This window comes from Pseudochaenichthys georgianus, chromosome 9 (genome assembly GCF_902827115.2).
Source record: "Pseudochaenichthys georgianus chromosome 9, fPseGeo1.2, whole genome shotgun sequence".
Lineage (NCBI taxonomy): Eukaryota > Metazoa > Chordata > Actinopteri > Perciformes > Channichthyidae > Pseudochaenichthys > Pseudochaenichthys georgianus.
Window position 1 is genome coordinate 30797333 of NC_047511.1, and position 13151 is coordinate 30810483.

The 13151-nt window shown below is 41.8% G+C and overlaps 1 protein-coding gene across 1 annotated transcript; it reads right to left on the bottom strand.

Annotated features, from left to right (window-relative positions):
• Positions 1–2468: 2468 nt before the first annotated feature.
• On the bottom strand, positions 2469–10165 carry zfand5a (zinc finger, AN1-type domain 5a). The gene is made up of 6 exons (XM_034090959.2): positions 9845–10165; positions 6110–6265; positions 5390–5492; positions 5190–5275; positions 4524–4652; positions 2469–4364 (listed from the first exon to the last, which is right to left on the bottom strand). The coding sequence occupies exons 1-6, from the start codon at positions 9873–9875 to the stop codon at positions 4216–4218; spliced, it is 654 nt and encodes a 217-aa protein (XP_033946850.1). The 5' UTR covers positions 9876–10165; the 3' UTR covers positions 2469–4215.
• Between the last annotated feature and the right edge of the window lie 2986 nt (positions 10166–13151).

Genomic DNA, 13151 nt, shown 5'->3' on the forward strand with positions numbered 1-13151 from the left:
ATAGCATTGCCAAAGCATTACACCTTCTAAGCAACACTCACCTCCCTATATATCAATGCTTTCTCCTGTGTATTTGAATGTTCATTATGGCATGGATGGTGAAGGGTTTAAGAAATATACGTGCACATAATTTAGATAGATTATCAAACTGTATTCGTCCAAAATGTGGTTGTTTACATGTGTGTAAGGTGTATGAATGTGAATAATTGTTCATTTTGGCAGAATTACTTCTCATACTGGTGAAATCATTGGTAGAGATTATATAATGTAGAAACAATAGAAACGGATGCAAGCACACAGTACAGAAAGATGCAGTTAATGTGGGTGTGACCTTTTTCCTGAGAGGAGTTTAGTATTTACTCTCTGCCCTCATTTGACTTCAGTCCCCTTTGCACATCTGGCAACAACATTTGTCGTTTTCACCAGTCAGGATCTCTGATGCTGTATATCTAGTGAGACGGCTTTCTAACCTCAGTCACACCCAACACCAGACACATAGAGAGAGAAGTTGACACGGATGAATGGGCTGCACACATCAGTGAAATCAATTACAGGAGGTGTGTGTGAGGAATGTGTCTAACTCTTTTGCACATATAAAAAGTGTGAATGGTGAAGGATTTTTGTAGATGTTCCAGTGTTTTTGATTCTCCTCTCTTCCGTCACTGCAGTATGCGTATCCTCTGTTGTTCAAATAGTTTGTGATTAACATAGAACGCTTGTGTTGTTGGTGACTAATCTGGATTCAGACGGTTTAATACAAAATCTCGAGTTTTATAACAAAGGTATTTTCAGATAGTAGCCTATGCTTTGTGTAAATCCTCCGTTGTAAATTGTACTTTAGATTTGAGTCAGGACAGTGTGATCTCTGTAGCTTTCTGTCACAGGGACATGAGCACAACTCAGCTGTCTGAGCAGCTGTCTCTTGCCCCTTTCACACCAGCGCCTTTTCAGCTCCGGCTCGGAGCTAGAGCCTGAAAAGCGCCGGGTTTTCCAGTTCACACCGGAGCTGCGCCGGCTCTTAGCTCCGGAATCCGCTTCATTTCCAGCTCCAAAAAATTGTCGGTCCAGAGGCAAGAGCTTTGGAGCTAAGAGGCGACGTCGCTTACGTCTCTCTTACGTCGAGGCGTGCAGGAAACTAAACCCACCTCCCATGGGTCGACTGTTATGCCTGCCTACAAGCAGTAGTGCCTATAAACACACTTTATAAAGTCAGGCAACACTAACCAGGCTTCGTGTGATTCTGTTTATTTGTGCCTTACTTTGACCATCCGTTCGCTGTTATCGATCATTGTGGAGAGAGGCAGACGTGTTGTTTTGTATTATTGCAGCTATCGGATGCAAGTAGTCAGTTTAGCTTCGGTTGCTATGCTATCACCCGTTTTATACCAGAGAAACTTTCATAACAGCGTTGTGATACCAAACAGTGTCAATTCAGACTGACACACATTCACTTAGGCTAAGGGAACTGGGGATATGCATCAGCTGCTTGTGTGAGTCGGACAGTGAATACTTTAGAGCGGCCGCTGCAGTGTGAGCTAACCGGGAGCTAACGGGAGAATAAACTCCTGTGGAAGAGCAGCACTGCAGCGGTCGGTAAATGCTGCAGAAACACATTAATAAACAGTGAACCACGGCACTCTGGAGAAAAGTATAAGGTTGGAGAAGTCGTTATTCAATTTATTCTGGCTTCGTGTGATTAAAAGCAACACGATCATCGACCCGACGCAGTTGTTGTTGTGAGCGCCGTAATGGCTGCCGTTGGGTGGCAAATCAGCGATGTAAACGGTGACGTCATGACGCAGCAAGGGCAGCTCTGGGGCGCCAGTGGGCGGTGTGCACAGAGCGGGAGCTGAAAAGGGAAACCGGAGCTGAACCAGAAAAGCTCCCGCTCGGAGCTAGAAACTGAAAAGCGCTGGTGTGAAAGCCGCATCTGTGACGCCATCTGTGCACACACTCAGCCCCGGAGCTCCCAACAGGAGTGAGAAAACACATTGTCTTCAAAAACACACACACATTATGCGAGTGCAGCATTAGCACAGCGTTAGCCTATAAAGCAAAACTGGATTGTTTTCTTCGAGGGTCCAGGGATTTTAACTTTGTATGACCAAGACAAGGTTAGGACAAACATTAAAAAACACAAGGTCAGCATATTTGAGATATTAGACGAGCTATGGCATGTGGCTGGTAAACTATTTCTTCTTCAAAGTTGACTCATTAACATATTGTGCTGATTCATCACTAACTTCACACTCCAAAACAGCCTAAATGTATTTATTGTTTGATGGAATTAACATGTTTAGTTTGTTTAACGGATCGTCCCTTTGTCCTGCACAGAAAATGCATTACAATATCCAAAATTGTTGGTAACAAAATGGGTAAAATAGCCAAACACACTCCACCCGAAGTCCCCGAACATTGAGAAATAAGAAAATGGTGAGCTGTGAAAGTAAACACACAAAGAACCTTGGTAATGTCTCTCTGTACAGTTTTATTTACATGATACTATTCTGTCGTAATGCTGGATAGCAAGATTATATGTAATACATAAATATCAACACAGTTTGTTGTTTTTTCATTTTTTGTACAAATTTGCATATAACTAAGAATCAGAAAGGGAAAAACTCAAAACGGATACATACATTTGTGTTTTAAATGAAAAACATCCTTACAGGGGGATACAAATAAAAGGTGGTGGGGGCGGGGTTAACACAAGTCACAAACATACGTCGGGTCAATGTGTCAGGCAGCCATGAAAACACACCTTTGCACAGGAATCTGCACATGCACGCGCACAAATACACACTCACACTTTTCTACAGTGCTCTAAAGCAGACACACAGATCAATAGCTGTTAGACAGATGAGAGGATACATCTAATCTTGGTATCTATTATTTTTCATAAATCTAGCTCTTGCATGCTCCTGTAGTTCTGTAAACATGTGCTGATAAACCGGGTAGCTCCACAGACAAAAGGGTGGGGGAACACACACGCGCACACACACACGTTCTGTTAACACATAAAAAAAAGAAAAATCATGGTCACATACCCTAATTCCACAAATGCACTGAATACATGCGCTAACATCAGTACAATATCAATGGAAGAGAGAAGAAAAAAAAGCTAATATAACAAATAATTGTCTCTCCGCAAATAAAATGTATGAAACCCTAAATTGAGTGATGCCAAATATGTCTGGAACACTTACGCAGATGAAGAGTGACTCGTGCATTTTTCCCATTCATTCATGCCCCTCATTATTGTTCCTCAAATTCACCAACCAAACTGACAGGAAGGGTGCCATCCTCCCCGTCAGACCACACGGCCCTGCACCAGGCATCAGGAGGGGAACTTCTTTACACATGATGTCCATTGAAAATATTCAGATTCAGTAAAAGTGGAGTAATTTGTTCGTCCCTGTCTAGCATGATACCTCCAGCCATAATGGACAAAAGCCTCGTCACAATCAAACCGATTGAAGTCAACACACACACACACATGCTGATCAGAGGGTCACTGAGGCAGACTATCAAGATGATCCATTGTTCTGCTGGGGTTAGAGCTGATGAAAACAAATTAAATAGGGAAGACAACAAAGCTTAACACAGCAGCTGTGAGGTAGGTAAAGCCAGGAAAGACAGAGACAGGTAACAAAGCCCCTTGTGCATGGTGGGGGGTTGTATGCTCCTCCAAACGCTGACTGACTCCAGTACCAACGGAGCACAGGGCAAGAAGTTAAAAGGTTGAGGGAAATATTACTGTGGAGTCTGGATGCTTTAAAAGACCTGCTAGTGACACATATGACAGGGTCTCGGTAAAATGGCTGTCTACGGTTTGGCACAAAATGGCGCCTGGTTTGGGTGAGAGGAGCACAGTCTATCCTGGACAGTTAGCCTGGGCTGCTCTTAATAAGACAATACATATTCTTAAAAGAAAAAATAAAGGACTTAACAGCGGCAAAGCCACACCACAGAAAGTAGGATAAAACAAAACTAATGAATTAATCATAAAAGGAGAAAAAGTGATCATTCATGCATCTCCCTCAGACAGGATCTTCTTTTTTTTCTCCAAGATTTTCTTGAGGTTGTAATTTTGTAATTAATCAAGTCCTTTCAATCTTCACTTGGCAACACATGCCAGTGCTCATTTCACACATTCTCCAGTCTTTGTCAAAGGTGTTGTTGTCGTTGCTGCCGCTGCTGGTAAATTTGTTAAATCTATATTCTCTGGATCTTGTCGGCCACCACCACGGGGTTCTCTTTACGGATCTTGGCGGCGGCCTCAGCCTTGTAATCATAGGGACAGTTGTGCTTGTCGGAGTACCGGTGGATGCCACAGAACAGGTTTCCACAGCGACAGTCGAACCCTGGAAGCACAAAGGTCAGGGGTCAAAGCTAGAACAGGGGACGTGGATAACTGAACTAGAGTAGTACGAGAAAACCCTTTTCCCTTTCCATCTCTAAGTAAAACAATTATCACAAGCTGATTTACTGAGGGGATGCATGCCATGTACTTCTCTTCTCACCTGTAAGGCCCACCCTTTTGCGACACAAGAAGCACCTATTCTTCTTGGGTTTAGGGGTGTCCCCCTTGCCTTCTTCACTGCTGGAAGAAGCTACAGGAGAAGGACTAGAAGCAGCAGGCTGGTTTACAACTACATAAAGGAAAGACAACAGGGGAAAATTAGTCATGCTAGCTTTAATTTGCCATTATCACATATCTTAAACAGCAGGAGCAGCAGATAAATGAGATGTATTCATTGCTATGCGAGACATGTAATCACACTGGCAACTAATATTGGGTGCTTTTGTCCGAACGACAGTGATGAGTGAGTTTCTTATCACTAAATTGCCCCCTCTGGTTTTTGGCACAAAATGTTACACTACTCTGAGAAAGCTTCTGGCAGACGGCTTACAATCTGAGAATACCCTCTGGTGTGGAAGTATTTTTACATAGGTTTATTTTTAGGCCGCCTCTCTTTCTTGGAGGCTGTAAGTAAAACCAACAGTTGGGTTTGAGGTATTCAGCGTAGCATCAAAAATAAACTGTGGCAACATTAAGACCTACAAGGCAATATTTGCTTTAAGAAGTCTGCATGTGAGCATTCACCTGTGTGTGTATGTTTTTGTTGCCTGCATGTCAACTCAATCAGCATGTTTATTTACTACAAGTGTGTTTATGTGTGTCTTACCAGGCTCTAGGGGTTCTGGCTTGTCCTCTCTCGAGATACTCATCTCTGTCATTTGTTGAGTAACAGGAAGAGATCCTTGGACAGTTCTGAAGGTTTCAATAAAAAAAAACGGGGATAAGCATGAGACAATTAATCAGTTAGCAGTTCTTGCATTACAATTGGCTAGCTTCATTGAACAAAAAAACACAGCAAATACTGACCTAGACATGTCTGGCGAAGACACAGGGGAGGCATCAACCTTGGCTAGACTGGCTTCTAGTCTCTGGATGGCTGAGGCCTCTAAAGTAGGACTACCTGCCGAGCCTGGGTGAGAACAAAGCACATTCCATTAGACACAACTCAGCAGAATATAATGACTTGAGAATAGAAACAATCAAAGGTGAATTCAAAGGAAAAAGCTTCATATATATTGCAAGAAACCCCAAAACAAACAGAGCAGTGCATTTTATTGATGTTGAAAATACTCATCTACCAAAGATTGACTATTTAAAATATTTGTATCTGATTTACGTTAAGTTCCCCTCTCAAAGCTGTATTCTGATAATCATTCTACTCTTTGTAACTGCTTTTAAAATGGGTCTCAACAGATTGCTATTGTCAAAGCTTCACAGTTTGACCTTAGAAATGCCTGAAGGAGGGAACACCCACATAACCTTGAACACTATAATGAAGAAAACAGCTGTCTTTCATTACACAGAGTGGAAAAACAAGGAGGGGGGGCAGGGGATGGGGGCTGGGAAAATACACTGACTGGGCTTAAACTAGTTGTGTTTCAAAACAATGTCTATGCTTCCTTGAGTTCCTCCTTATCTCTTTAAGTAAACACATACTTTAAAAAAAGGTACACATTTTCACTCAAGGCTTCTCGAATAATTTAAATGACATCTCCATCTATCTGTTTTTTTTTAGAACTGACTTACCCCTAGGGCTGCGGGGGCTCATGCGGTCGCTGCTCTGCTGCCGTGTCAGGTGATCCTTATAGCAGACGGAGCACATGCCATTGGTTCTCGGGTTGCCAAAGAAACCACAGCCAGTGGCACAAAGCACCGGGCTCTGGTTGGTCTCTTGGGCCATGTCTACAAGAATGAGAGAAACAGAGAGAGGATTTAGACTGACAGACGCACGAAGGGAGAACATTTTGCATCACAAACACCTCCATGTAAACTGAGGGCTGAATTGTTTCCGCCACAGGACACAATTTCCAGTGTAGATGCTGCTATCTTGACAATCTCATTCCAAAGAAACGAGTTGATGTGTCAACAAAGCCCGCAGATGGGAGTGATATTATGAAAATTCAAGAACAACATGCCTGGCTCGTTTGACTTGCCCTTTAGCCGGAATACAGTTATGAACGCTTCTCCGCTAGATCCAGAAAACAAACAGCCCTCGCTGTGTGTACTCAGCAGCTTGGCAGAAACTGGACTCTGTGCTGTCCTACGGCTCTGTTCAATGTTGTGTCCCCCTTTCTCCCACTCTCTCCTCCCCCACAGACCCCCTCTCAAAATGCTTAGAAGAGTCTGTATGGCTTCTTAACATTTGACCCATTTTTCATTTTCATGTACATTTAGGAAAATGTTTCATCAATTTCCATAGCTTGTCATTGTTTCGAAGCTGGCATCACTTCATATCTAGGGTTATTGTGTTACATGCGTCATCATTGTGTGTCATGATAATTATGACCCAATATGACTCTTCACAATTACTGACACTTCCTCATCAGTGCATTCACGTCTTGACACAAAACAAAGCTCTGACTCACTGGCAGTATCTTGGCCAAAAACAGAACCAGAATGTACTGTTCTCACCACAAAGACACACGATAATGAATGAAAGGAATAAAGTAGGGCAACAGTTTCTAGAAAGTATTGCCCTCCCTTCTGGTAATTTTTGCCCCACAAGACATTTCACTACCTCCCGACCAATACGCCCATAAACAAGTGTGTATGTGTGTGTAACTTGGCAAAACGTGTAGCCCTATGACGTTGTTGTCCTGCTCTGCTGCAATGCAATACAGCAGGAAGTTGTGTAATGGGAGGCTCTGCCTTTGAGGCAACAGATCAAAAACACCTTGATGAATGAACAAACAGACAGGCTGAGATTAGCTGGGTAAGAGGCATCCTGTCTGCCAGGCCTGCCCTGACTGTTTTACAAATAGTGATCGCCTGATACCAGACCTTCCCAGAAAAGAAAAACAACAAAGCCTTCAGCGTACACATCAACACAACCATATTTTACCCAGTAAACAACATTTGACCCTGTCGTGCTGTAACATGGCAGCTGCTTTCTTGCTTGCGTTAGTGTGAAGCATTTCTTTATTCTGGTCACGGGCATAAACAGGACAGGCGACCTAATGTTCCAGGAAAGGCTGGCAGTTGTCTCAGAACGTCCTGTCAGTTCACTCGAGGTACCCTGGCCTCACCAACAGACTAACAAGTGCCATTCAATCTTGAGCTAACCAGCAACCCCTCCCCTCCTCCTCCGCTCTTTATCTATCGCTGCATGCTATCACTGGCGTGTCAACAAAGGGTTTCCTTGGAAAAGCCCACAAAGACCTTCTCTCCCTTTGCGTCACGTGTTCAACCGCTGACTGCTGAAAAACAGGACTAAAGACTGGGGTTGGTTACTACCGTGTAGATCAAAAGGATTTCTCTTTACATGCTAACATCAGTATCATTCTCTTTGACCCACATATCTGTTAATGAGGTTGACAAGTACATTTGAACTATAGGATTTAAGCTTAACGTCAATACCCCACAGTCCAGGTCAAGGTCTATGAATGGAATCAGCTCCTCAAAAGGAAGGATATCAATTCAAACGAAGACTACGTCACATTTGACGAGAAAAACAACAAGATAAAACAAAGAACATGACAAGGACTATGGCTGCGAGCAGATTAGCCGTGGCTGCAGACTTTCTGACACAAAGGAACAATGTAGCTCAGCTGTCAGGTTTGGACCCAGCTGTCAGACAAACAGCAGGCACTTTAACCTAACCTTTACTGAGACCTCTCACAAACAAGGATAATGCAGGAGGTAAAACCACTCTCGAGTTACCCTTGTTTAAATACCCCTAGCTTTCAACCCGACATGAATACACTGCATGCACAGTGGAGGAGTTTTTCATCTTTGATGATGAAATGGGGTCCTTTAGGGAGACAAGCACACATGATATGCATGAAAGATAACTGATTATTGTTGTAAATGTTGATGTCTATTCTCAACTTGATCTACACGAACCCACTTTGATAGCTTCATTGTGGCTTATGATGAGCATAACAAAAACACAGATCTTGTTTAATCAAACTGGCAGTAAGCTGAAATGTCATAAATATGCCATTTGCAACTTAGAGTGTATTGTAAAAATACTGAACATCCGACAGGGTAAATCAGGGGGTTTCCAGCTACAGGGCAGATTACAAGCCACAATCATTCACCACCAACTTCCTTTCACAAAATATATAAAGCACTCGCAGCAATAAAATGTGAAAAGTAGTCTGATTCGATATTGTGCACTTTGGACTTTAAGCGATCCATTTAATTGTAACCGCGGTCAACATAGCTGTGATAATGTCTAGCAAAGAAAAGGGGAAGGCAGTGCTCCTGTGTCACACACGGGCTTAACGTTAGCTCATATTTCAGGGCCTGCTGGGCTGAAAACTACTGAGTCACAGTGAAGAACAAGCCCAGTTGGTGTGTTACAAGCAGCAAATTATTCTCTTTAAAAAAGGGACACACTGTTGAAAATGATAATTTTAAATAGTTAGGAAGGCACTAGTAATGATGTTTTCTAATAACCCACAGTCTAGACAGTGTGGTCTCTGCTCCCTTTGTTTCTTCTTTACTCCTTTGTCTGCAATCTCTCTGCTTCCTGTTTAGACATCGTTTTGTAGGAGCTACTTTTTCGCAGTATTTTACATTATAAGCATGTTCAACGTTAACAACCTCGACTAAATAATCACAATAAAGTACTTGAGTCGACCTGGTGGTTACTGATACTTTGTATTGTCCACCCTGTGTTTTTCTAAACTGTAATTTGAGTAATTTCTATCTCTAATATTTTAGGCATGCCTCTTAATAAGTATTTTTGCCATTTTCGGCCCTTTATTTTTGTTGTGACTATGTACGTTTCCCCTGTGTGGGACGATTGAAGGTTTTCTGATACTGATTAAGACCGAACAAACGTCGTTTTATCCCCAGCTAAAACTAATGCAAACACTAGACAAACATGTTCTGGCAAGTTAATTGAATAAGTAATAAGTAAATGTAGCACAATGCAGAGCAGCACTTTCGTTCTACTTGTACATTCGGCTTATGCATTTTCTATTTCTAGACAGGAATTAGCTGGCTTTGGTTCCCCATCCCCCAGCTTGGAGCAAATAGAAAAACAGAGACAGCAACTAGCTATTGCTCCCTCCCTTGTTTTCCCCCTGAACCCAGACGGAGTCACGTTTGAAGGCTTGTGATAACATCCAGTCAGGAGGTGTAGGTGATGGTGGTCTCGGTGGTGACATCTTCGCCAAAGACAAATAAAGCTTGTTTACCACACAATACCATCACGCACACATACACCCCCTGATCTTTCAATCCACCGTTAAAGGTCGCCGTGACCGACCCCCAGTTTAGTAAATTAGTAAAAACACCCATATTGTTGTTTACCTCGGCAAGCTGAGCCACCTTCGGAATTCATCGTTGTTAAGAAAAAAAATTAATCCAAGATCTGCGAAAAATCGACGAAGTGTTCTCGCGATATGTCATGAAAAGTAGCCTGGCAGAAGAAAAAAGGTCGAATGTTTCAGTTCCTCCCTAACGTCCTTTAGCTATTTCTAGCTGTGTTTATGTGGCGTTGTCCTTCGTGTCAGGCAGGTTTTAAGGTGGGTTTTAAATCTCCCTTCCTAGCCCTCCTACCTCTCTCTCTCTTTATCTCTCTTTCTCTCTCCTTCTCCCGTCCCTTCTGGATGGATGTTTGTTTCCTTCTTTAGTAAGAGGAGTGGTGGATGATGTCACTGGTAAAATAACGGGTTCCCATTGGCTGACCGCGGAGAGACACGACTGGGGGAAATTATGCGCATGCGCATATTGTTCATATCGCATAGCGTTTATTACACATCCATTCGTCATCCTCCTACAAGGCCACGAATCTTTTATTTATTTATTGAGTAATCTACCTAAATCAATGCATTCACATTTGTTGGGAGGGATATACAAATCTATTCTGTTACTATTGCTAATTACATATGAAAAATGTAATCAGTAACCGAAATTATCATATAAAAACTAATATATAAACTCAATATCAAATGCAATGCCAAAAACAAGGCTTTAACTTGGTTGTTTTCTATTAGAAAACAGAACAATGTGACCTTAGAAAAGAAAAGAGGCCATAATGATGACCTACAAGATTGGGTATCAGTCGAGACTCGTTTCACTAAGTCTTTCATGAAGTGTTATTGTAATGTGTGTGCATGTGTTTCTTAATATATTGTTTCTTATTTCAAAATGTATTGTAATGTTATCCTGCTATAAATCCCTATTTTTGAAAAATGTAGCAGTAATGATTGTATTTTCTTTATGTTACTGTAAAGGAACACAGTACCTTTTTCTGTATCCTTATCACATATTCCTGTTACACATATATTGTTACTCCCCAAGCCTGCATATATTATGAATAGTAGTGCTGACATGACAGAATTGAAAAAAAAAGTATGATTAAGAGGATAATCCCTTGGTAATGCCTCTTTGTTCAAGACTATGTCTGTCACAGGGCACTATTTGTTGTTAAAACAGCCTCGCCCCTCCTGCCACCTAATGATTATTTATGTCACAGGAACAAAACAAGATGTATATTACAATGCTATGCAAGCCTGTTTGTTATGGGAGAATGTGACGCTGCTCACGACGCTGCTCACCCTCCCTCCTGCATATACACACAAACAAATATATAAAACCTTTATTTAATCAGCTAATCTCGAAGATTTTTAATGTGTAAATTAATGAGTTTTCATGTGCCCAGCATGTGACCTATTCAAAAACTGATCGAATGATTTGGTTTTGATTGTCCTATTCTTGCTATTATCACTTCAAAACAAACTTTAATCTGTACTATCAATACTTTATTTTAGCCACCCCTGATGACCCTCATTTACCTAATTCAGTACCTGCTGCCAGGGATGTGTACAGATAGATTTTTGAGAGGCCGTCCCTCCCACCACCTCCACCCCAATTTTGGGTGTCACCCCTGTCTTTTACGGCTTGCTCCATCTCTTTTGCCCGCAGAGGCATTAGGGGCTACTTGTATTTACGTAACCACAACAGCAAATATATATTTCTATACATACTATATTTTATTTTCCAAATGATGTGCAAGTCCCTGACCCAAACCCTTAATCTTAACTATCACAACTTCATGCCCGATCCCGACATTTACACAAACTGAACACCCAAATAATCTTAACCTTTTGGTGTGTCTGGGCCTTTTTAAAACAAAATATTTACCGCCAAACAACAGATCTGGCTGATGTGACACATAGAAATGATCTACAAACCTAAAAAATGTCCTCAATTGGAAGGTTAAAAATGGTCCCCACAACAATGTACTTGTGTATGCGTAAACATGTTATGTGCGAGGCTAGGAAAGATAAGAGCAGAGCGAGAAGAGATCAGGACGGTTTCAGGATGTACTGTTGAGAAATGGTTGTGTAATGTATTTTAGCTGTCACTAGTTTCAGTTGGTAAACAGGGTTGTAGCAACAACTGAAAACCATGATGTCATATCCTCGTCATTGTTTCATGGAATGAATAACTATTTGAGAAGATACTGTTATTATTATAATTATTATTTTAGGCACAAAAGCTTGCTTAAATTAAGGGATTTCCCATTTCTCCATGCACCACAATGTTACTCTTTTGGCATTGTGGGGAATTGTTTGATACAATATCAAGAAAAATCTGAAGTGGGATACACTTATAAAGAATTTCACAGTTGAATTAATGTACAAATAGTGGGGAAATAAAAATTGTTTTGGTGCCTAGGGAGACTGAGTAATTTTCAGTAGTATTACCTAAAATCCTGCTATAACAGCTTTGGTACTAAACATATTTATATTGAATGTATACAGTGTTGTGATCTGTGTCTGTTCTTTTGTTTTATTTTTCTAAATTGTACGTTCACCTGCTGTTTTTAACACCAACAGTAACCTGAGGGCATCATCTCCCGGTCTTGTTTTTGTGAAACATGAAAACACGTTCCTTTCTTTCCCTCGTAGGGTGTCATATGCTGTATAGATAGCTGTAGCCTGCAGGTCAAACAAGTCCCAACGTATTCCCTCAACGTGTCAGTATAACGTAACACTTCCCCAGGCACTATACAGGCCCCGCTGAGCAGAAAACAAATACTCTGGGTAGGGCCTGGTGGTGTTTGTGAGTGTGTGTGAGTTGTAAAGAACAGGCAGTCATATATCAGTGAGTGAATTCGTGGAAACTTAGACAGCCTAGTACAGTCTGGAAGTCATTGGCTGATACAGTTGGTCGGTTCCAGTTCAAACCAGAATTCAAGAGAACACTGTAAGTGGCATACAAAGGTGAAGCCAAGTGAAAGTAAAAGTAGGTGCTCCTGCAGAACTTCCCCTAACTTTTTAAGGGGAATAAACCAAACACACACACACACACACACACACACACACACACACACACACACACACACACACACACACACACACACACACACACACACACACACACACACACACACACACACACACACACACACACTCACTCACTCACTCACTCACTCACTCACTCACTCACTCACACACACACACACACACACACACACACACACACACCACACACACACACACACACACACACACACACACACACACACACACACACACACACACACACACACACACTCACACACACCTATGACACACACACACACACACACACACACAAAACAAACACA

Bases quoted from the DNA above. Each gene is read 5' to 3' on its own strand.
- zfand5a (XM_034090959.2), bottom strand. From the start codon at position 9,875: ATGAATTCCGAAGGTGGCTCAGCTTGCCGAG. The intron at 5,276-5,389 runs GTCAGTATTTGC...TGAAACCTTCAG, and splicing joins TCTTCGCCAGACATGTCTAG to AACTGTCCAAGGATCTCTTC. The intron at 4,365-4,523 runs GTGAGAAGAGAA...TTGTGCTTCCAG, and splicing joins CAAAAGGGTGGGCCTTACAG to GGTTCGACTGTCGCTGTGGA.